This window comes from Terrapene carolina, unplaced genomic scaffold, assembly GCF_002925995.2.
Source record: "Terrapene carolina triunguis isolate 2854851 unplaced genomic scaffold, T_m_triunguis-2.0 Scaffold179, whole genome shotgun sequence".
NCBI classification, from domain to species: domain Eukaryota; kingdom Metazoa; phylum Chordata; order Testudines; family Emydidae; genus Terrapene; species Terrapene triunguis.
Window position 1 is genome coordinate 10,741,782 of NW_020664530.1, and position 25,598 is coordinate 10,767,379.

Here is a 25,598-nt window from a genome sequence, read left to right on the forward strand (position 1 = left end):
CCCAGTGGTTAGAGATTTAGCCATTAGCAGTCTGTTTGTGACCATTACCTTCTTTTACATTTCTGTAGTTAGTCAGTCTCCCGAGACTTAGTTGTAGTTTCTTCTTTTTGTACTTTCTTCCCGAACAAACAAACAGTCTTTATCTCCCCACCCCCGCTTTTTCATCAGGGACCCTTCCCCCCCACAGGGTATGCCTGTTTCACTGGGCTTTAACAAATGTCTCTCCTGCAAAGAGGCCATCCGTGTAGCAGACAAGCACACCCGGTGCATATGCTGCCTCAGGGAAGGCCGCATTCCACAGAAGTGTGGACTTTGCCAGCAACTCAGACCCAGGCCTCACAAGGACAGGGAATTGAGACAGAAGATTATCTTCACGGAGGCGGTCCTCTAACTTTCCCCAGACCCGCACCGAATCACCTGGCAGCAGACAGGAGGCTTCCCCACAGACCTCAACATGCAGGGTTTGTGAGTTGAAGAAATCAGCCACAGACCCCTCTCACAAGTCATCAAAAAATAGAGCAGGAAGTTCCCAGAGTGAGCCCTGAGCCAGCTGTAAATGATCTCTGGCATGCTCTGTATCCTCGGTACTGTTGGCACCGAGATAATCCCAGCCTGGTTCCCACAGCTCACAAAGATCTGGAGTGGCATGTGCCATTGACATGCCTAAGGACCCGATGAGGGCAGGCTCCAAGTCAACGGCACTGGAGGACAAAGACAAGACCCAGCACTCCACTAAGAAGATGCTGCTGGTATGCACTGTACCAATGGCACTGGCATTGATGCCCCATCCAGCACTGGACTGGTCGGTGCGAGCAAGATCTCCAACCCCCTCGGTACTGCCAGTGGCAGCGAGTCGGTTGGTACTGTCAGAATTCTGGCACTCTAGAGATTTCTGTGTATCCGACATACCAGAGTCTCCTCTTCTCAGTACTGGGACCTCAACACTGAATCTTCTCCGCTGCCCTGCCACGCAGCCCCACTCTCCAGTGCAGACTCAGACAGAGAACCAGAGGAGGTCGTGTCTCTTTACTCCTCTCATGCTCCCTATGATGCTCATTGCCAAGAGGGTCCCCAGTCATACTCTTAGACAGCCCCACCATCACCACCTTAGTAGAGCCAACCATAGGCACCAGCACCAGTGGCCATACTGGGATCCTTGGGCTGCATATCACCCCCATGCCTCTTGAGCTTCTAGCCTCACCCGTGAACGCCTGAGATGCTTCCCTTCGGCCACAGCATCCAGAGCCTTGGAACCTCCAGAACAGATTGTGGAGGAACAGGAGGGTGGCATTGAGGAAATGACTCTGAGGACCAACATCTCCTCCTCCTTCCCAGATAAGGCCATCATGCCTCCACCATTTTCCTCTGCCTATGAATTCTGACTTTTCCATGATGTGGCAAAGAGAGTTGTAGATACTCTACAGATACCATTAGAAGAAATCAAGGACACCCATCACAAGGTCCTTGACATACTAGGCTCCTCCTTGTCCTCTAAAATAGCCTGCCCTATTAATGAGGCTCTCCTGGACCCTGCAAAACCAAACGGCAGACCCCAGCGTCGGTGGTGCCTACTTGCAAGCGGGCCAATAAATATTATGTCCCAGCTAGGGAGATGGAATTCCCCTTCTCTCACCCTCCACCCAACTCCATTATGATGGATGTTGTGAACTCTTGTGGTCATCAACACCAAATGAGGTCCACTCTCTACAACAGGGATTAGAAGTGTTTGGACCTCTTTGAGAAGAAAGCTATTCTTCAGCCATACTACAATTTCGAATTGCCAATTACCAAGCCCCAATTGCAATGTCAACTATTTGAAACTTAGCAACTTTATTGATCAGCTGTCTGAGTTGCACCGTGACCAGTTCAAAGCCATCATCCAGGATGGACCACTAGTGGCCAAGACAGTGCTATAATCTTCCCTCAATGCAGTTGACACAGCAGCCCGATCCATCTCCACAGCGGTGGTTATGCAACATGTGTCGTGACTACACCTGTTGGGCTTCCCTAAGGAGGTGAAGTTGACCATTGAAGATCTTCCCTTTGAAGGCACCAAGCTCTTCACAGAGAAAACAGACTCCTCTCTTCATACCCTAAAAGATTCTAGGGCCACTCTCCGCTTGCTGGGAGCCAGGACAAAAAAGGAAATTTAGTCCACAGCCCCAGCACAAACCATGCATCTCCCAATACCCGACTCAGCACTACTACAAGCCACACAGGAAGAAAACTAAATTCCCTGGGCCTAAACCATCTGGCCCCACAGTCTTCCCCATCCCTACCGTCCACTTCCAAGCACCAATTTTGATGTGTTTGTCAAGGCATTGATAGATCACTCTGCCCAACTGCTACAGCTGACCACTGCTTCCTACCTATTTCACTACCATCTGGCAAAGTTGTGCAAGACCTGGGAATGCATAATATCGGATGGGTCTTGGAGATTGTTCAGAATAGGTATCCTATCCATTTTACCTCCCTGCCCCCTGACTGTCCCTCTTCAGGGATCCTTCTCACAAGAGTTTACTACGACAAGAGCTAGATCGTCTCCTCCGGTTAGGAGCCTTAGAGCCAGTACCTCAACATCTACAAGACAAAAGTTTTTATTCTTGCTATTTCCTAATACCCAAGAGGAAGGGTGGTTGGAGACCCATATTAGAACTCCAATCACTCAACAAGTTTGTCAAAGCTCAAAAATTCAAGATAGTCACTCTAGCAATGATTATTCCACGTTTGGAATAGGGAGACTGGTTTACGACCCTTGACCTTCAGGACACGTGCTTCCATATCTCAATCCTACCGTCTCACAGATGGTTCCTCAGATTTACCCTAGGTCAAGACCCCACTACCAGTACAGAGTAGTCTCCTTTGTGTTATCATCCACTCCAAGAGTATTCTCCAATGTTCTCTCAGTAATGGCTGTGCCTGTGCTTTCAAGGGATCGTGATTTACACCTACCTGGATGACTGCCTCCTCAGAGCTCGGTCCTTTCAAGAGGTTCACTGAGTCACCATATCTACAATAGACTTATTCACAGAACTGGGCCTACAGATCAATGCCCAGAAATCAGCCCTCATTCCAGTGCAGCACCTGGAATTCATAGGCGCCGACCTTGACTCCTTACAGGTCAGAGCTCTCCTACCTCAACACAGATTCCTCTTTTTGGCCACATTCATAGACACTGGCCAAAGCAGCCCACAAATATCAGCCAGACACTGCTGCCATATGCCCCAGACACTGCCTATACTGGGGCATATGGCAGCAGGCACAGCAGTAATACCACATGCCAGGCTTCACATGTGATGCCTCCAGATGTGGATCAGTTCAGTTTACAGACAAATCAGAGACAGACTAGATAAATGTCTGTCACTACCCACCAGGATCAAAAAGTCCTTAGACTGGTGGAAAGACCTAGCAGATGTTTGAAAGGGGATCCCCTTTTCACAAACCTCCCCATCATTGCTTCTTACCACTGATGCATCCCTCATAGGATGAGGCACACATCTAAATTACCTCAGGACACAAGACAGGTGGTCATCCACAGAGATATCCCTCCACATCAACCTCCTAAAACTCAGGGCAGTCAGGAATGCCTGCACCCATTTCAAGGGATCACACATGAGAGTCCTAACAAACAACGTAGCATGTTTGTACTACATAAATTGGCAAAGGGGAGCTAGATTATCCTCCCTCTGTGGAGATGCAATTTGACTCTGTAACTGGTGCATTTCCCATAATACCATACTATCCGTGGCTTACCTTCTGGGCACTCAAAACTTGATAGCGGTCCGTCTCAGTTACAAATTCCCACATGACCATGAGTGGGAGATAAACTCAGCAGTGCTTCATGACCTATTCAGGTGATGGGGGACATCAACCACAGACCTGTTCGCCACTTACCTGAACAAGAAATGTCCATGCTGCTGCTCAGAGCAGGGATGGGACAACACTTCCTGGGTGATGCTCTCCTTCTCCCCTCTGGCAGGGACCTTCTCTATACCTTTCCTCTGTTTACCCAACTGTCGAAAGTCCTATTAGAAATAAAAAGAGAACTGATTGCTCCTACTTGGCCAACAGACTCAGTATCCTTACCTGTCACAACTTGCTAGGTGCCCGCCAATCTCTCTCCAATCCACTCCTTACCTCCTCTCGCAGAACAAAGGAGGCACCCGACATCCCAACCTGGGGATTCTTGGCATCAAGGCCTGGCTCCTTCATGGTTCCAATGCACAGAGAGCCCCTGCTTGAAGAGATATTACTGCACAGTAGAAAGTCCTCAACATGCCCAACTTGCTGTAGCGGGGCACTCACCCCGCTCCGGCCCCGAAAGGGTTAAAAGTCAGCCCTGGGAGAGGGCTGGTGCTGACAGCCAATAGGAAAAGGCTGGGAGGCAGCCAGTCAGGGCCAGGCTGGGCCCTATAAAAGAGTTGCAGGGCCAGAAGGCAAAAACTCTCACTCCAGCCTTGGAGTGGGAAGGACCTAGCTGCCTGCAGGAGCACAGGGTACCTGAAGCAGAGCAGTGCTGGGGAAGGGCAGGCAGAGCTGGGGAGCTCGGGTCTGGTGAGTCCCCAGGCTAAGGCCTGGCTGAAGGCCAAAGGAGGTACTGGGGCTGCAAGGAGACAGCAGGGCCTAGAAAGGCAGCAGGTCCAACCTCCTTGCCAGTGATGAGTGGCCATTACAGACTGCAGTCTGCCCCAGAAAAAGGGGGCTAGATGATGACTGGCAGTAGCCACTGAGGCAAGGAGGGCATAGGAGGAGGGGGAGACCCAGAGAGTGGGGGTACTGCAGTGGGCAGAACCCCAAGGTAAAGGGCACCAGGGTCTGGGAGGGACACGGAGCCTGAGGTAGGATAACACAGGCACTCAGATAGTACAGTGTTGAGCAGCAGTATAAAACCCTAAAATAGCATTGATCAAATACTTGGTCACGTACAGACAAATCATATGCGTGTCAGCTAAATTGTATATGTGCAGCATGGGACTTCCTGCTTCATAGGCCTCTTGGAGCTAAAGGAGAATCTTCATCTGTCACTGGTATCGGGGTTTATATCCATAGAAGCTTCCCATTATTTACACTTGCGCTTGAACTATATCTGTTTGGGAGGGTGAGTGGGCCTGGGTTCTCTGCACTCTTCCCTTCTTGCCATTCAGAGACCTCTGTTGGGGTGGTGTTGGCAGGGTCCCCCAGAGCAGTAGATTTGGAGTTAACACTGCATAGAGATCAATAGGACAATTTACATTTCTCAGAGCTATTGTTGCAGGCCTTCTGTAGACTCAGGCATTGCTGTATTGGTAACACTCTGGTCACATTTCAAGATTTTCTTTGCAATTCTGAGAGCTAGAAATTTACTTTTATTTAAGTGAAAACTCTGATTCTGACATAATCGTATGACTCCAGGTGCCAGGGCTTGAGACATGGCCCGATCTAGTACCTATGCGTTACTTCAGCCCAGCTTAATTGTCAACCACTGAAGAGTGACATAATTACAAACATTTGAGCAGGTGCAACTTTATCAAGAAGAGAGTGTTACACATACATGTGAAAAGCTACATGAAATTGATTTAATAACATGGAGGAAAGTTATGCTTTTAGGGTAAATGACCAAAACACATCTTGAGTGTCAGAAACTTTTGAAGGTTTAAACACTTTTATGAGGATCAAAACTACCCCAGATGGTCATAACCCCTTCATTGTTCATCAGCTTATTTGTGTTTTCCTTTTCTGAAAATAGAGGCTTTATCTGCAGGGTTCAAAGGGAAAATGTTTGCTTGAAGGCACATACCATTCACCTGTATATAAGGAGTAGATTAGACATCTCTTTCAAATACAAATACACCTTTACCCAGATATAACACGAATTCGGATATAACGTGGTAAAGCAGCGCTCTGGCAGATCAAAGCAAATTCGATATAACACGGTTTCACCTATAACGCGGTAAGATTTTTTGGCTCCCGAGGACAGCGTTATATCGGGGTAGAGGTGTATCGTGATTATATGGGGCTGAGCTGTACTTCTAACTTGAAATGTAAAACAATAATAAAGACGTTTATGAATTCTGTGTTGCAAGAAAACATTCCTCACAATGCTAAGAAAGGGAAGCTGCTGAAAGATAGCCTCCTATTACTTTGTTTTGTATTACTAGATATGGAGGCTGGTCTTTTGGTGTGAAAACATCCCCTGAACTTCAAGACCTAAACCTGAATAAAACATACTCTAAGCCTCTGGCTAAGGTAAGATATGCATATAGAGTCCAATCCGTATTGCAATGGCAAAATATTCAGAGTCTAACTCCTTGGCACTTAACATACAGTAGAACCTCAAAGTTATAAACTGACTGGTCAACCACACATCTCATTTGGAACTGGAAGTACGCAATCAGGCAGCCTCAAAGACCGAAAAAGAAAAAAGGCAAATACAGAACCATGTTAAACATAAACTACTAAAAAAATAAAGGGAAAGTTTAAAAAAAAAAAAGATTTGACAAGGGAAGGAAACCGTTTCCATGCTTGTTTCATTTAACTTAAGACAGTTAAAACGCAGCATTTTTCTTCTGCATAGTAAAGTTTCAAAGCTGTATTACGTCTATGTTCAGTTGTAAATCTTTGGAAGAACAACAATAATGTTTGGTTCACAGTTACAAACATTTCGGAGTTACGAACAATCTCCATTCCCAAGGTGTTCGTAACACTGAGGTTCTACTGTATAATAATGTAATTTTAGAATCCTTGTGTTTAAAATTGGGAAAAATCCTAAGTTATTTTAGTCAATTCCTCTGTCCAGGATTGTTGTATTACCCTGTGCTTTGTGCAGTTCAGTTGTAAATAACTCAAATGAGGGGTTTCCATCACTTCCCTTGGGAAACTATTTCACAATCTAATTGAGCTCACTTTTTAAGACTATTTCCCGATAGTCAGCCTACATTTATCTTTATTTCCCTTCTATTCCTACTAAAATCAATCTCAGAATTGGCTGAAGTAAAGTGAACTATCAATTGTGTTTTATTGATGGCTATTTCAGTCTTGTGATCAATATTCTTTTTTTTTTTAAGCAAACAAAATAAAATATAGCAATTTCATTGCATTTAAAAGAGTAAAGTCTGTCACTGGTATCGGGGTTTATATCCATAGAAGCTTCCCTGGAGTAGCTACTGCAAGAATAATCACGTAAATAATACTTTGCACTTATAAGATGTTCCTAAAATACTTTACAAATATGCATAAGTATTATTCCCCTTTTACAGCTGGAGAAACTGCGAGATTCACGTGTCTTGCATGAGGTCACATAACAAGCCAGAGGCTTAGCACCCAGATCTGTCGGTTTTCAGACTTATGTTTTAACCAGTAAATCATCTGTCTTGCACTGTACCTCACTGCCTGAGGTTTTCCTTATTAACTGTTTGAGTGATCCATTAGAGGCAGGGACTGTAGGAGTAGTCTTCCATCTACCAAATTCAGACTTTTATTAAGGCCCTTTGAAGTGCACTGGAAATATTTCCAGAGAGGACACTGTAGAAGACTGGATGGGACCTACGGTCTAGTTGGGGGATTGGCAGTCTAGGCAATTTTAGTGCGTTTCCTCTGGTTGTAAGACCTTCCTCAGTCTACCTGAAAAATCTGATGAGGTTCAACAAGGACAAGTGCAGAGTCCTGCACTTAGGACGGAAGAATCCCATGTACTGCTACAGACTAGGGACCGAGTGGCTAGGCAGCAGTTCTGCAGAAAAGGACCTAGGGTTTACAGTGGACGAAAAGCTGGATATGAGTCGACAGTGTGCCCTTGTTGCCAAGAAAGCGAACAGCATTTTGGGCTGTATAAGTAGGGGCATTGCCAGCAGATCGAGGGATGTGATCATTCCCCTCTATTCGGCATTGGTGAGACCTCATCTGGAGTACTGTGTCCAGTTTTGGGCCCCACACTACGAGAAGAATGTGGAAAAATTTGAAAGAGTAAAGCAGAGGTCAACAAAAATAATTAGGGGGCTGGAGCACATGACTTATGAGAAGAGGCTGAGGGAACTGGGATTGTTTAGTCTGCAGAAGAGAAGAATGAGAGGGGATTTGATAGCTGCTTTCAACTACCTGAAAGGGGGTTCCAAACAGGATGGATCTAGACTGTTTTTAGTGGTACCAGATGACAGAACAAGGAGTAATGGTCTCAAGTTGCAGTGGGAGAGGTTTAGGTTGAATATTAGGAAAAACTTTTTCACTAGGAGGGTGAGGAAGCACTGGAATGGGTTACCTAGGGAGGTGGTAGAATCTCCTTCCTTAGAGGTTTTTAAGGTCAGGCTTGACAAAGCCCTAGGTGGGATGATTTAGTTGGGGATTGGTCCTCCTTTGAGCAGGAGGTTAGACTAGATGACCTCCTGAGGTCCCTTCCAACCCTGATATTCTATGATTCTGTGATTATTTAAGGTTCATACAACTGTTCAGAGAACTTCTAGAGTGGGAGTCCAGAAACATGAAGGGGAACAACAGTCTCCCAGATGTGTTTCAGGGTCTCTGTGACTGACCTCTGTTTTGTGTTTTTGTTGAAATGAAGGGCACTGAAGAAGCAAGTTGCCTTGTGTGTTAAGGAAACTGACCTTTGAATGTTAAATTGGAACTGGATAGAAAGAAGCCCTGACCTTAAACATTTTATATAGGTTGGAAAGGGGATAAAACCTTGTTGTTTCTTGTAAATGAAGTAGAGGTGGAAACATTTACCCAAGCCTTGCCCCAAACTACCAGCAAGGGAGGGAGGTTAGTTATTAAAACAGGACATGCACACGCCCCTTATCTGAAGTTTGGTTTGGCACCTTTGCCATCTAGATTTGTCCATCAAATAAAACAAAACAAAACTGTTTACATTTTCTTTTTTGGTGCTTTATGGTTAAGGGTATGATTCTGCAATGGAGGTCACTGATTCCATGACTTTACGGGACTTCCATGACTTCTGCAATGGCAGGGCTGGAGGAGCTGTCAGCCCCAGGGCCGCCAGAGCAGCGGTCCCAGGGCTGAAGCAGCAGGGGGTGGGGTGGATCAGCCCCTGCCACAAGAGCAGTGTTGGGGCTGGAGCAGCTGCTGCAGTCAGCCCTGGGGCTGCGGGAGCAGCAGTTAGTGGCCAGCTACGGGCATGCTAGAGCAGTTGCCCCCAGGGGTGCAGGAGCAGTGGCTGGTGGCCACTGAAGCAGCTGGGTTGGGGGTTGTCCCCAGGGCCACTGGAGTAGCTGGCTGAGGGGTGTCCCCAGGGCTGCTGGAGCAGAGGCTGCCAGTGCAGTGGTTCCCAGTGCCTGCCGGAGCAGCATCTGGCCCCGGGGCCTGCTGGAGCAGTGTCTGGCCCTGGGCCAGAATAGAGGCCTGTAACATCTCCCTCCCGCCCCCCACAGCACTCCCATTGTTAGTTCCCCATCCCACACTGTATTTTTAGTAAAAGTTAGGAACAGGTCACGGGCTTCCCTGATTTTTTGTTTATTGCCTGTGACCTGTCCCTGACTATTACTAAAAATACCTGTGACAGAATCTTAACTTTATTTATATTCCCCCAAATTTCTTGCAACTTTGAACTCTTGACTTGATCAATCCATAATTGGGCACTTGAGTCCAAATGGCTACAATATACTGTGTTTCTCTGCTTGCTGTTTTGTTTGTTTTTGTTTTTTCGTTTTGGTCTTTGGCACCTACTTCATCTGTCGTCAGCAAAAGGATAAATTATAGTTATACAGTTAGTGAGTAAGCTTCATTTTTCAGAGCCAACATAATAGTGCATTAGACTTATAAAGGGCTCTGTGTTATCTAAACTACCTCCTTGAAGTGGCTTTCGACTGATGTAGTGTCAAATTATTGCATTAACCTTTCAATAATTAATGACCAGTCTTTTACTTTGACCTTTCGGGCCTGTTCACAAGACAGTGAATGTACCATTTACATAGCCTTTTATGAACAAAAATGGGAAATTTGCATATGAAGAGACTTACTGTACGATTCATTACACTGCAGAAAACCTCTGAGTCCTTCACAAATTATTCCTCTCCACTGCAGGATTTGCATGACAACTAACTTCCCACTCCAACTTTAACAATACCCAGCCAAAACATGGAAGGTGGCTAGCACCTTAAACACATCTTGTTCCAGGTATGTGACAAAAATACACCCACCGTGTGTATCGCATACCAAGCATGTTTGAAAAAACTCTGGCATTCGACATTCAAAGATGACTGTCATGGAAAAGGAGTGTGTAGCCGAACTCAATAGCTCATCCCACCCGCACCCGTCCCTTCCTTAGGGCAGGTCTACACTTACTTCCTGGTCCGGCCGTAAGCAATCGATCTTCTGGGATCGATTTATCGCATCTTGTCTAGACGCGATAAATCGATCCTGGAAGTGCTCGCCGTCGACGCCGGTACTCCAGCTCAGCGAGAGGAGTACGCGGCATCGATGGGGGAATCTGCCTGCCACGTCTGGACCCGCGGTAAGTTCGAACTAAGGTACGTCGAATTCAGCTACGTTATTAACATAGCTGAATTTGCGTAGCTTAGTTCGAAGTGGGGGGTTAGTGTGGACCAGGCCTTAGATGTGTTGCTTGTTCATTGTCTCTGTCTGTAATCTGGACTATAAAGTGCTTGTCGCAAGGTGGCTTGCCCTTTTGAAGGTCAGAGGACTGGGGCCAGCTACCTCTAGTTACTAAGGCAGCACACCTGAGCAGGGGTCAGGTGATTACCCTATAAAAGCTGCAGGGAGAGGAGGATGCTCAAGGAGAGACAACTGGGGGAATAAGCAGCAAGAAGGGAGAGACTCCTGTCGTGGTCCTGATATGAGGAAGGGAGATTCCAGCTGGGAAGGGTGTGGCTGGATAGAAAGCCTGTCTGGAAGTTTGATTTCTTTTGGAGAGAAGGTCTGAAGGCAGGTCAGGCCTTGCATCTTCTCCAGCTGCTCGTATAGAAGAGAGAGAGCTCTCAGGGAGGAGAGACTGTGCCCAGCTTAAGGCTGAGGTGAAAGACTTTTTTCTGTTTGTGAATTTCATGTGAATAAAATCAGACCCTAGGGAGGGCTATTGTCATTGGACTTGTGAAATCCTGAGTGGAGTTTATTTAAGAAACCCCTTGAGGAGGGAAACTGAGGCAAGGCGCTGCTTCCAGGGCTGCCATAAAGAGGCACTTGTGAGGCAGATGACCCACTGACAGTGCTATATAAGTGCTAAGATTCATATTCAGATATGTATATAACTTATTGTACAAAAACATCGGAAAAGCCCTAAACAGCCCTAAAGACAGTTTGAGTTCTTGTTATGGTCTGTAACTAAGAATTTAGGGGGAAGCTCCCAGATAGGCCTTTCTCTAGTTTGACCTTACCAAGTTGTCACAGGTTCATGTAACTGAGGCAATATGAAATTAATTAGATCCCAAAGTGGTAGCCTATGCCTATTTACCATGTAATGCTAACAGAAAAAAGGTTTCTCACTGTGGAAGAAAGTTGTGACTATGAATGGAAGATAAAATTAGTTAAATTCACAATTTGATAGCATTTATCTAAGGAACACCCAACTGCTCTTCTCAAAGGCAGTAGAATTCCACTGCAGATGAATTTTACTCATAGGTACTCAAGAGGGAGCGAGAGAGACACAACTTTTAATGAACCAAGTAAAATATAACCATTTAAGAACACTTGGCATAAAAGAAGGCATAGATGATAAGAGCATTGTTGGGACACAGATCTCTTAGGAACTCTCCTGGATATTAACTCTCCTTGTCTGTGGAGACCACCCCTGTCAGTGGAGAACATGTACAGTAACTTTGGCAAAATATCTGCTGTCCTTCAAAGCGTCCTTCAAATCACTGCTCCCCCTGTGATATTTGTAGAAATATATATATATATATATGAATATTTGGTATATATAAACACACATCTAAGTATTTTATGGCCCTTATCACTGTAATATCTGAGCACCACATAGTGCTTAACAGTATTCCTTTTTACAGATGGGGAACTGAGGTATGTGGCTAAATCAATTAATCTATAGTCATACAAGAAGTCAGACACAGTTAGACAAGATTAAACAGGAAGAGGAAGTTATAGAGACGGAACTTGGGCCCAGATGTCCTGAGTCCCATTCCAAAGCGCTATTCCCTCAATCATGCTTGCTACCCGTGATTAGGTTCTACCAATTTTGAGAGTTAAAACTGGTCCTGTGCTAGAAGGGAGACTTTCCAGGGCTTGGCATGTCAGACCCAATTAGAAAACCAAGATTAATCAGCATTTTCCTCACCCATCTTTCACCTCACCCTAAAAATGTTATCCACATGGCAGTGTGTTGTCTAGCAAAGCTGCGTGTTGTTTTGGATGGAACTAAATACCAATACCTCTTTTTCAAAGTTGTGGTCACTTGGTTCAAAATTAGTTGTTCTCAGGCTTTTGAAAAAGAACCAGATGCATCCTCTGATGAAGATAATAACATCAAGGCCTTTTTTTCTTTTTGCCAGATTATAAATGATTAAATATTCTGCTTTAATTTGGTTATTTCCTGATGGCCTGTCTCAGTTACATGATTTTATCACACTCTTGGATGAAGAATGCTGTGAATGCTCTGAAGATGCTGTGATTCTAATTATTGGGCAGGACTTCTAAATGTATTGTTACAGACAATGCTATATTGTCATTTTTTTTGCTTTCCTTATTATTTTGGTTACATTATGAAATTTACTAGGATATTCTGTGAATACTTATTGAGACCTCTCCCCTGCCTCCAATTAACTGAGGATGTGTCAGCAGAATCTTGCATTATTGTTTTTTGTAATTGCTTCTTTTTTTCTTTACAATGTGCATAATTGCAATGGATTCCATTATGTATGTTAAACATTATTTGGAAAGATTTTAGCAGAACAGATAGAGGAAGAAATGGGATGGTGTGTGGAGGAATTGACTCCCCTTGCTAGTTCAGTTTTGATTCTGTTCTGGCACATGGTTGCACAGGTGACCAGGAAGTGCAGAGATCTGAAAGCTGAATATCTGGAGACTGTTCCTGAACTTTTACATAGGAGGCCCAGGGCTTGCTCTCTTTCTGAACCAGCAGAGGATCACCTGAAGATTAAATAGTTGTCAGGTCTCAGACTGGAACATAGAAGAACCCTAAGAGCCACAAAACAATGCCCAGTTCATAATTCTTTAGTCAGTAGCTGCACACTAGAGTTAGCTATATTCTAGAGCAATGGGGGAGGGATAGCTCAGTGGTTTCAGCATTGGCCTGCTAAACCCAGGGTTCCAAGTATCAGGGAGTAGCCGTGTTAGTCTGTATCTACAAAAACAACAAGGAGTCTGGTGGCACCTTAAAGACTAACAGATTTATTTGGGCATAAGCTTTCGTGAGTAAAAACCTCACTTCTTCGGATGCAACCCAGGGTTGTGAGTTCAATTGTTGAGGGGGCCATTTAGGGAACTGGGGTAAAAATCTGTCTGGGGATTGGTCCTGCTTTGAGCAAGGGGTTGGACTAGATGACCTCCTGAGGTCCCTTCCAACCCTGATATTCTATGAGAGAATTATTTTCCCTCAAAAAATGAGACCTTTTTGTAAATAAAGATTCTCTCATCTGTACAAATAAATATTCCTTTTATGTAAAAAAAAGTTAAAATTGTTGCCATCTAGTGTCTGTTTGGTGGCCTATGTGAAATGAGTTGGTGAGGGTCAGCCCAGTTCATGTGGACAGGTATCCACCAACAACCCCAACTATAAATGGAACTCCTCACCACTTTTGTTGGTAGTGTCATCTGAAAGGGCATGGAGCTTAGGCTGTTTTCTCACCTCAAGAAGTGGTAATTCCATTAAAGGCTGAGGCATATTGGTCAGGCTGTGTGACAGAAATGGGTGCTACCTGTTACTTGGAGAAGGGCTGGGTTGTGCCAGAAAGGTATTAGTCTGGGTACGTCTACACTACCCGCCGGATCGGCGGGTAGTGATCGATCTATCGGGGATTGGTGTATCGCGTCTTGTCTAGATGCGATACATCGATCCCCGAACGTGCTCCCCGTCGACTCCGGAACTCCACCAGGGCGAGAGGCAGAAGCGGAGTCGATGAGGGAGCGGCGGCCGTCAATCCCATGCCGCGAGGATGCGAAATAAGTCAATCTAAGTCGATCTAAGCTACATCGACTTCAGCTACGCTATTCTCGTAGCTGAAGTTGCGTATCTTAACTCGATCCCCCTCCCTCCAGTGTAGACCAGGCCTCTTGGGGCAGTGTAGAGCTGCATTGTTCAAGAAGGTATTGTGTCCAAGCTCTGTCACACTGCCTCCCAGAGCTCCTCACTGGGTGTGGGGTGTGTGGGGGGAGCATGTTTCAACACCCATTAAGGGCAGTATTCATGCTTTTCTATGCCTAGCAAACTCTTTTGGATAGATGTTGATAGTAGATGAGTTATTGGCCTCAATCCTCCATGCCCCATATGGAGTGGCTAGCTCTGATTGTTGTGTTTTTCTATTGCTTGCAGATCTCATTTTGAAATCTCAAAAGTGAAAAGTACCTCAAAGTTTTATTGTTTTCTAAATTCTCCCACTGGGTTTCAAATTAAACCAATTAATGTTACCTTTTCAGCACAAATAGGAGAGTTATGTGTTTCATGTATATTTGATCTGTCATGATGTAAGGGGCTGGTCTAGGTGATCCACTAAACCGTGAGTTCTCTTCCTCTTCCTTTGTTGCTAGTTGGATGGAGTGTCCTGGAATGGAAAGGGTTGATAACAACTGTACTCAACCAAGGGACCTCTACAGCTCATTTGATTCTGTTCCACCCAGGACTACCCCATCCCATGCATGTGGCTCCTCAGAGGGGCACATAGCTCCTGTAATCTTACATAACGTTGCATCTGAAATTCCCTAAAATTCCAGGGTATTTGGATCTGGGGTCCTGGTTCAGGCCATCTTTCATTTAATATCTCTGTTTTCTCTCTTAGGTGTGGTACAGCCAGAAAGGTTTCCATTCACTGCCGTCCTACTTAAATCAACTCAACAACCTTATTCTGTGGATGAATTTGCCTCCTTCTGTGGACTGGAGACAGTATGGTAATATTTTTCAAATCTCTGTTTAAATGTGCGTCCATCTCTTTCTAAAAATGCTGATTTTTTTTTTAAGTAAAAAATTGAAATCCAGTTAAATAACAGTGTGAAAACTTGTGGAGATGTTTAAAGTCCCCCCAGAAGGGCAGAAGTAGACTTGCATACTTTCAGGGAGGTTATAAGATGGGGATCCCATAAAATTATAATGTAACTAAGAGGTTATATGTGTTGTTGAACTGATTTATGTATTATAGCAATCAAAAATTACTGTGTTCCAGAATTATTTAATTAAAAGTTGTTAAATTCAAAATATTTATTTTATTTTGAATTATAAGCATTTTCAAATATCAGACCATTTTGAAAGTGACATTGCATGTTGGGTCCAAAGCTAAACCGGGAAGAAAACGAGAGAGAAAGATTGTGATGCTCAGCATATTTAAAGATAGGTTCTGAATGAAATCTCCTGATCCAAAACCAGACTTTTGGGTTATTTGAAATCCAAATAGAAATTTTCCAAATGGACACTTTCCTTATAATGGGCCAAATCGAAACACCGGATCCAAAGATTCCTGAATTTTGGGGGGCACTGAAATCTGGATCCTGTGTTACATTTTGCAACTTTGGTCCATCTCTACACATATTCTATTTTCTCTTTTTTTTTCCATGAGGTCCCTAGCAAAGGAACAATTAGCTTGGCTTGAAGAAAATTAAAAGTAGGTTATTGAAAGCCACAAAAGTTTACATTTTACCTATTTTATTCATCAGGACTATTTTGCAATGGTTGCAGGTAGAGCTAGTTGGAATGTTTTGACCAGGTCTAGTTACAGTTGATGGTTTGTATTCTGGTAGCAGAAGGCATCACAGTCAGGACTGGGACCCCATTGTGTTAGGCATTCTAGCCTGTAGATCTAGAAGTGCTCAGTGAGATTTGGGAAACATTCTCCAAACTAGGGATGGAGAAGTCAGTGCAAAGTAGTCAAATGGATTGGGGTAGTTTTGTGCTCTTTTAAATGAGGAGAGGATGCATAATAGAAAAGGTTCATGGGAAATATGTGGAGTCTTTGAATGACTACTACATCAATCTTGCCCAATTTCTGTAGTCTCCTGGTGGTATACCCTGGTTAAACATCCCTACAGATAGTCCATAAGCTGAAAAGCACTGTATTTATGACCATAATGTGTGTCTATGGCAAAGGCACAAAATGGATGGGTTGATCATGCTGTAGCGATTTAATGGAGGAGAAAGGGACAGGATCATCTTAGAAAGAGAAAGGGGTCAAGATATATAAAAGTAGGTGGAGATTTTCAAAGGCACAAAGGGCAATTAGGCTACCAACTCCCATTAACTTTCAACTTTCTCTTATTTTGGTGAAGAGAAACTCCTTGGAATTTGAGGTTAATGCTACAGAATACATGTGATTATTTTTTGGTGTAAGGCTGTTTGTGGGTGGAAAAAGCATTTTTACAAGTACAGCTTTGTTGTCACATCTCTGGAATGGCTTTTGATGATATCTGGTAGGATAGATTTAATAAACATGTAACTCTGAGGTAGAAAAAAAACATTGTGTGCTTTCAGATAGGAGAGAGAAATTGAAAGTAATTTTTAAAAGTGGTGTTCAAAAGATTACTAGAGATTATTGAATTTCCAGATGGTAGGCTATTTGTTAACGTTTTTGTTTACGTTGGATAATTTCATCTCAAGACTCGTGTTTATGGAGAGTGCAAGGTATAGTCTAGCATATTGCTGAAAAAGGCTTTTAGGAAGCTTGTTGAGATGTGTAATCCTTCTTTGCATTAATGCCATTTTTTCTGTTTTCAGAGGATAACATTTTTCTGTCAAGATGAATAGTACTGTTGAATTTCTTTCTTTACATGTCAAGGGAATAATTGGACCTTTCAAATGCGGCGGTAGGGAGGGAATAAGTTCCCTTCCTACCTTAACAAAATAGATATTGTTTTACTGAAAGAGACTCACTAGAATATAGAAGAACATAGTTGTGCCTATAATGCCAAGCAGAGATGAGTAGGTATTGTGGTGCAGAAACAAATCTTGGGATAGGTTGAGAAAGTCCTACTTGCCTTACTCCTGTGAGTAGTCCCATTGACTCTCATAAAACCAGATGGATTAGCCCCTCTTTGGCATAAGTCTAAGTGGCATGGCTCATGGGTAAGAGGTCAATTCTGGCTTCCGTGCTGTCCTTTCCTCACACAGGAGAGGAGCTGCTAGAATATTTGGGGAAGAGAATTCATGGGATGCCAGGGTTCTACAATAAGGTTCTGAGGAGTAAATTAGAGAGGTCTTTTCTTTTAGCTTTTACAGTTCTTTGTTTTGATTAATGGTTTATAAAGATTTGCTCCTGATGAAAAGGCTTTGCTGACTTCTGCTGTGTCATCCCAAAATATTAGTCTGACTTTGACCTTACTATGTTTGTGTGTGTGTGTGTGTGAATGGGGGTGGGGATGGTTTAGTGACCAGCAGAGATTTCCTCTTGAATGTTGTCCAGCAGTATCAAGAGCAATGGAATCTGGTCTCCGTCACCTCAAAAAGGTAAATGCTTTGTAGAGATGTTGACATTTCTCCCCTGTTCAGATTCACAAATATCAAATACTACTTCATTGTGGGAACAACTGCAAAGTGAGAATTTGTTAGTTTCACATAGTTTTAATATTTAGGCACTTGATTTGAGTAGATGTTTTTAAGAACAAGTGCATCTACAGATTCACATGGAGATTTTTGGAGATACTTTATGACAGTGGTTTTCAACCTTTTTTCATTTGTGGACCTCTACAAAATTTTGAATGGAAGTGTGGACCTCTTTGGAAATCTTCAGCATAAGTCTGCGGACCAACATGGATCCACAGAGCACAGGTTGAAAAACACTGCCTTACGGTAAAGGAGCAGGAGGTGGCCAAAATCAAAGTCAAAGTATACCAGAGTTGATAGATCAGTGGTCTATTTTGATATGGCAGTTCAGGAATATTTCACTATCTGAAAGTAGCCTCTCTTCAACATTTCTGTGGACAGCAACCCATAGCCCTATAAGGAACCTAGATCTGTTCCTCTTCTGTTTAAAAACAAACACACCACCGAGAATAGCCCCCATGCTAACCCATCCATTTCACCAGAAGCTGCAGGTGTTAAAAGGGAAATGTGATTGTCTTTCACCGTTGGCATAAAAAATGATAGTATTGACCGATGCTCATCTTGGCTTACAAATTGTATGAGACAGCATGAAAATGAAAAGTTAAGCATTAAAAATATTTTACTGGTGGTGAGGAGGGGGAAATTCAACAGTAAAGGAAAATATGCTGGATTTCTTCATAGCACTATGCTAGAGCAGTGCTTGGCACATAATTCAATGCATATAATATTTTGTTTTGTAACTTGTATTTCATACATGCTGTATCCCCAGGATTAGGTAATATACTTACGATGCTAAATAATAGTGAAGGGGCAAGGAAAAAACCACAGGATTAAAAATAATGGTGTGGAAGTGAAGAGGTAATATGTTTCCCTATTAGCTGTGTTGCAGTAGCACCCAAAATATGCTAAGCAGAGTGAAAGCAAATAGGAAGGCCTATTCCCAGCCCCCAAAAGCTTACAATACAAAAAGGAAGGAAGGAGTGCTTGTCATATTCTCTGGTGATATCCAGTGACCAGATCACATTCCTAGGTCACTATTCAAAGAACAGGAATCTGTAAGCAGAGAAAGATTTGGGGTTTATGTATGTAGTGGCCATCTGTTGTAATCCTTGAATTAGGGTTGTAGCTTGTCTCTTTGTTTTAAGCCTCATAGTGAGGGCTCATTGTAAGCCCAATATTGTGTCCTCAATTATTTATTTAGGCTGGGATATTTTGAAGGAGCCTAAAAGAGTTAGGCAGACAACTCCCACTGAGTTTCAGTAGGAGTTGTCTGCCTAACTCCTTAGGCTCCTTTGAAATCCCAGCCTTAAATCCTTTAATCAGGGTCTCACTAAGAGCCCTGTGCTAGGGACCTTGTTATATTTGTCTGGTTAGTGAGGTGGAGGGATGTCAATCATCAATGAGCTGCTCCTGTGAAATGCTCCATAAAATAAAAGTTGTAACTCACAGTAAAATAGAAATGTCTCATTAAACACAAACACCTCGCAAGAACTCTTAGAAATTCTCATCATAAATATAAATTCCCTCCAAGAAGAACCTGTAAAAACCTATGATAACCTGTCTCGACTACTGTTATAAACAAAATTCATCAATGGCTGGAGTGGAATGCCACTTACACGCTCATAAATAAAGAATTCCTAGTCTCTGCCACTTAGGGCTGGTGCAGTCAATAATATTTTGGAGGTAATATTTTATGTCCCTATGTGGGCCCTTTCATCCTAAAGCGATTCACAGAATACTTATCAGTACTACTGAAATGCAGATACCCTTGGGTTGGGAGGTGCTGGGCAGGGCAGAGAATACACAGTGCGCTACAAAATAGACAGAGCAGCGGACATTTTTTCTAGGTAATGGGGCATACCTTGCAAGCTGCCAATGCCCAAAAGTGGAACATAGTGTATGACAAAGACCAAAATGAGACATATAAAGTAAATTAATGCAAGACACTTAAACGGCTGCAGGATTCTTTTCTTTCGCGAAAATGACTCTCTGTAACCTTTAGTTTCCTGAGTCGTTATTTTTGAGTTAAACTATTTACAAAAGTGAGGGAACACCCTAACCTGTGTAGTCAACTTTAAGACCTCAATGATTGGTGTACCTAGAAATGAGGGCTCTTGAGTGGTATGTTACTTGGACAAACGCTCACAGTAAAGAAAAGAGCAATGAGATCAAAGGCTAGCCAAAGGCATCAGGGAATGTACAGCCACAGAGGGCCCCATTTTTGGGGGGTCCTCTGTACTTAGGTATGCTCTCAGGGATCAATGCTGCAAGGGACAGACCTGGCTGGCTGACAGAGAATAAGTGAGCATGAAGACACACGGAAGCTAATACTTTCCCTCCAGCAGTGTGAAATGTTACATATCATTGGCCTTCTGATTCGTTCCACAAAGCTGCAGCCTTTGTAACACCTGGCCATGTGTTAAGGGCTGGAGAGTGGGAAGCTGGATTGTGTAAGGATTGAGCTGGCCAACAGAGAATAGTGCTTTACACCACCCATAGGAAGAAGGCAGGATCCATCACTCAAGTTGGACCTGGCTCTTTTATGGTCAACAAAAGAAACACTCATGCTCATTTTTGAAATTGCAATTCCAAGGCACCTGTTCTTGAAACCTCCTGAGTTTAGTGTGAAGCTACATATTTTGGACCAAAGTGGCAGTAAGCCACTGGTTAGAGGGAGGGTGATGGGAGATAGGCAGCCCCAATGGAAACTCACCAAAGCAGCCAGGCATGCGACAGGATGGAATCATGCAGACTGCTACACCCTTGAAAGTGTACAGCATGTGCTTCCCCTGTTTGAGCTAGCTGTGCTATCTAGGATGGAAAGCGTGGTGTCATGGTCTCCACCACCCTCTCACTGTTCTCCCTCTCAGTCTAGCATCTTTACTAGCAACATACCCCGCACTGCACAGAGGCTCAGAAGAGGGAAGGTTTCTTGTGCATCCTTGCAGGGCTGGACTCAATCTGGCCCTTGGTGAGCCAGATCCTCAGCTGGTATAAATCAATGTAGCATCATTAAAGTCAATAGAGCTACACTGATTTACACCAGCTGAGGATCTGGCCCAACATGTATGATGATTGACTCCAATATAATCTACTCAATCTATTTTAATGCCATAAAGAATATCTGCAGAAAGATAGATGTGTATGTGATACCTAAGATAGTCTTTCTTTTAAACCAATGTCTGTTAAGAGCCATCATATAATAGGTTCTGTATGTTTCCCTAATTCAAACACCTTTGCCCATAACTACAATTCCACCTTTATAGAGAACTTATTTCTGCAGCTTTGGGATATCTTTTCTTTTAAAAGAATTAAACGTACAGGATTGTGGATTGTTCTTCTCTGTAAGTAGAAGATCAGAGGCAACCCATGGGATTACCAGCAAAAGAATCCATAATGAAATTATCTTCATTCCCAGTGTGATACTATTTTCAGTGATGTTCTTACTGCAGAAATAATCTCTCTTTCTTCTCTCCTTGCCACACTATAATCACACTTGTTCACAGTTCTGGTGTCTCATTTACAGAACTGATTATAAAAGTGAGTTTTTTAGAAAAAAAAATTAACACAACAAAACAACAACATAAAACCATGTTGCTACAGCAATTTGCTCCAGTACTCGCTTTATCTTTTTACTATCATTAGTCTCCATAATCTCCATCACGATACCAGTTTATTCAGGAACACAGGTTACTGTGATTCTTTGATAACTGAATGTATCTGTTCACAAATGCACTGTTATGGTTATAGTTACTCTGTTACTAGAATTTTAATTATAAGACATGACAACAGCTGTCTTGAACATCTTTGGCCCACCTCTACTCTCATTGACCCGCACACTAAACTAAATGGGGCTGCACAAGTGGGAAGGCACAGTTTGGCCCCTGGGTGTTGTGTATATATAGAAGGGCAAGATCTTTCAATCAGGCTGGAAGTATGACTATAGAAACATTTTGGGAATCCAGGTGGCTCTTGCTGGTATAAAAATGGATCTGTATTATTATTAAAATAGTGAAAGACATTTTAAATTATTGTAAAAATCTGTATTCAGGAAGTAAAGTGTTGGTGTTCTACTCATGCAGCTGCTGTTCTATAATAGCTCAGCTGTCAGTCGTCATCAGCCAGTTCAGAATGTGTCTTTTTATTACAAAATGATTCAAGCCCCAAACCCTAGCCCCACCACAGAGTTGTGGGATGGGATAGCTATGGAGTAATAGTGAAATTGCTCTGTGGCTGCTGTTTCAAACTCAGGGCTGGAATAGTCTCTTCAGCCCTTCATATCCTTACCTCCTTCCCCGCTCCTGGAGGAGTAGAGAATATCTAGCAGATCTGCAGAAGGTGGTACCATCAGCCCTACCCCTCCCTCAGTCCCTGCTGTGTTGCAGAACACCAGGATCCCAGTAGAGCTTGAGTTCTGCAGTTGTGCGGGCTCTCCGAGTACAGCCCTTCTACAGAGTAGAATCACACTTGTTCCTAGCAGGAGCAACTGTCCATGCTCTCCTGGAAATGGCCAGGATTTGTCAGAGAACCATAGGATTAAAAGGGACTGCAAGGGTCATCTAGTCTAACCCCCTGCCAAGATGCAGGATTTGTTGGGTCTAAACCAGTGGTTCTCAAACTAGTTCAGGGAAAGCCCCTGGCGGGCCGGGCCGGTTTGTTTACCTGCCACGTCTGCAGGTTCGGCCGATCACAGCTTCCAGTGGCCACGGTTCGCTGCTCCAGGCCAATGGGGGCTGCGGGAAATGGCGGCCAGTATGTCCCTCGGCCCGCGCCGCTTTCTGCAGCTCCCATTGGCCTGGAGCGGTGAACCGCGGACGCAGCAGGTAAACAAACCAGCCCGGCCCGCCAGGGCTTTCCCTGAACAAGCAGTGGCCCTAGTTTGAGAACCACTGGTCTAAACCATCCAAGACAGCTGGCTATTGAGCCTCCTTTCGAAAACCTCCAGCAAAGGAGCTTCCACAACCTCCTTAGGCAGTCTGTTCTTATGTGAATTAAGTGTCTCTGAAAGGTGCAGCACTATACTGATAGGAGGAGAAACTAAAGTTCCCCTTATGTGCAGAATAGGTGTAACACTGACAGTGGCAGTGTTACATTCCCTACATTGGACAGGCAGTGTGCCTCAACCCTGACCTGGAGGGACCACTTCTCAGTGTGAGGGAGTCATTCACAGGCATGAGAGGGGCCAGTGTTTATTTCCACTCAGTGCTTTTTCTGAAGCTTGCTGGCCAGGATTTCAGCTAGAGCTAAATCTCGTATCAAGTGTTATGATGCGTACCCTCGGAACAGTACTGTGTCTTCCAGTTCATACAGCATAGTCTACTGAATACTGAAATGGCAACAGCATTCATTTACTAGTAGTCCTAGATCAGTTTTGAGCTAGTGGGCTGGCAGGGTGCCCCCCCCCCCATGTGGTATTGCAGTTATCCTGCGCTCAGTAATTAATTCAAAGCCTAGGGTACTCAACGTGACATTCCCCCTTCTCGAGGTCTTTAAACAATCTGGTTTCCTTTCCCCCTTCAGACCCAAATCTGTCCTCTCTGGGCTTCCAATTCCCCCTGCCATGCTCCTCTCCAGGCTGTCTGCCCTCTCTCTACCCCTTTAATGTTGCAGAAGCTTCTGTTTTTATCTTTACCCCAGAAGAACTGATTTTTTTTATTTAGCCAGGTGACGTGCCTGTCATGTGACTGTGCTTATTTTCTTCTCCCTCCTGGGGAGGCGAGCTAAGTGTATTATTGATGGGACAGTCACCCTGTGACATGGGCCTAGAGGTGAACGATTCTGTGCCTTACCAATTTCTGATCCATTCAGTCTCTTGCATCGATTGTATGTTGAAAGAATTTCAAATTCTGTTATATACTGAAGGTCAATGCTGCAATTTCCCCCCCTCTCCATTTCAGGAAAGCAGCCTCATAATATACAAGTATTGTTAGCCAAATGGGCATGATTTTCCTCACTTCTGATGGTCGGAAGCAACTAACCTAATAGTAACACGTACTGGCAGATAGTTCAGGAATTCCTGATGCTGCTTTCTAGGGGAGGTATTCTCCAGAAACACTGCATCTCCCACCATACACTTTTGACAATACAGTCCATTTAGCAGAGCAAACAAAAAGAAAGCAAGAGACTATCATAGTATCACACCTGTTCCCTATCAGCAATGAGGCTACCAGGGCTGGTAACAATTACTATAGTCCCTTTTTGTTCCCAAACTATATAAACTTTAAAGTCATTCACTGAACACTATGAAGAATAGATATCAGATATAAAGAACATTTTCCTCAAAATGTTTGGTGTTTGGTTTTCAGTTTAACAAAAGCCATCATAGCAAGTCTACACAATAAAAAAGGCACATAAAGGCAAGTAAGCAACCAATATGTACATTCCATCTCCCACTAACAGCTGCATCAGGACAAATATATATATGTAAAGTAAGAGGGCCCTGGTGATTAGAAATGAGAACTTTAGGAGTTGGTAGATTAGAAAAGTAAAGTTTTTTAAAAAGAAATACATGAAATATTTATGGATCTACCAAACTACATTTGCTCATTTTAATATAGTATGGCATTTAATGTCTCTATTTTTTTCTTTTTCAATTTAGATTATATGGAACTTTTTTCCAACAAATTACTAATTAAGAACAATATTTAGTACTCTGGAAAGAGAGCAACTTGCAGCACTGCTCTAAACTAAGCATGACAATGACAGATATTGTGTAAAGACAATTGACCAAGACCAGAGAGTCAACTCCAATTATTTGTGTTCGTTTAAAAAAGAAATCTGTTTCTTTGTTTAAGCTGCATTTTGCTTATGGACATTTTGGAAATAGAAGGTAGTTACTCCAGTAGTTCTATTTTTAAGGAGAACTGTTTACATTTTGTGACTATGTCCTTCGTTGTGGATTGCACATTTTATTTTCAGTACTACGACTTAACGAGTAAAGGGTAGCTCTTTCACTAGTTTGCTTTTTCAATACATTTTGTGTCATGCAACTGTGTAGGGCAAATCTTATTCTCCACGGATTTTTGTTTCCTGGCAGTTGTCCCATTTTCTTTTCTCTGTGTGTATTCTGTGATCTTATTATATGATTCCTTGTATGGGACCTAACTTAGCCTCTGCCGATCCTTGTCTAGTAGTGGCTTAGTCGTTATACACTTTTGTTAGTGTTTCCTCTGGCTTCTTTGCTGCATTCAATAAATACAGGCCTTTGTGCATGCAGAAGGGAAGGTATTTTTCAGTGTGTTGAGAATGTCACTGAAGAACTTTTGTCCTTTTGCAGTAAAATGTTTGATGTCATTTCCTCTTTTTTGCATGTTTCACTAATTTCATATTGTTTGATTTGGCTCAGAAAATTATTGTAAGTGTGGATGATTTTCCTCTATAATCTATTGCTCAGGTTTTCAGCAGGTATAAGTTGGCACAACTATGCAAACTTACACCAGCTGAGAGTCTGGCTCTAGCTCTGTGGAGCCAGCCTTAGCACTTTTGGGTCTGTCACAGTTACCAAGCTAGCTGCATCTCAGACCCCCATGTGGCCCTTGGAGTGCATCTCTGACCCAGGTGATAAGTCTCACTACTTTCACATCTCAGGGTGGAACCCTGCAACTGCTTCTCTGAGACCAAGTGCTGAGCTGCAGCTATCTTGGTTATCAACTGTGAATGTCTCAGCAGGTCTGATAGGATAGGGGTCAAATCCAAGGTACTCCTCTTCAGGACTGCTATCAAATGGTAATTCCAGTGACCAAGCAGGTTTCATAAAGCAAATCATTGTTTATTCAGAATCAAGGCATTCAGAGAAACAGATCTTTAGACAATAAACAATCTACCTGAATCTATCTTGCTTAACCTCCTCATCCTCTCCTTGCGAGTTTAGATAAAGGTCCCATTTGTCCCATGCATCTATTCAGGGAGCTGGGATGACAGAGAGCATCCCTAGCAGTCT

At 43.4% G+C, this 25,598-nt stretch overlaps 1 protein-coding gene across 1 annotated transcript in view; it reads left to right on the top strand.

Moving 5' to 3' along the window:
* The window catches only part of LOC112117073 (ATP-binding cassette sub-family A member 13), a 288,528-nt gene that overhangs the window by 184,655 nt on the left and 78,275 nt on the right, over positions 1 to 25,598 (top strand). Inside the window, exons 47-48 of the mRNA XM_026654040.1 lie at positions 6,138 to 6,225; positions 14,913 to 15,021. Coding sequence (XP_026509825.1) covers positions 6,138 to 6,225; positions 14,913 to 15,021 — 197 coding nt within the window. The remainder of the gene's footprint in view (positions 1 to 6,137; positions 6,226 to 14,912; positions 15,022 to 25,598) is intronic.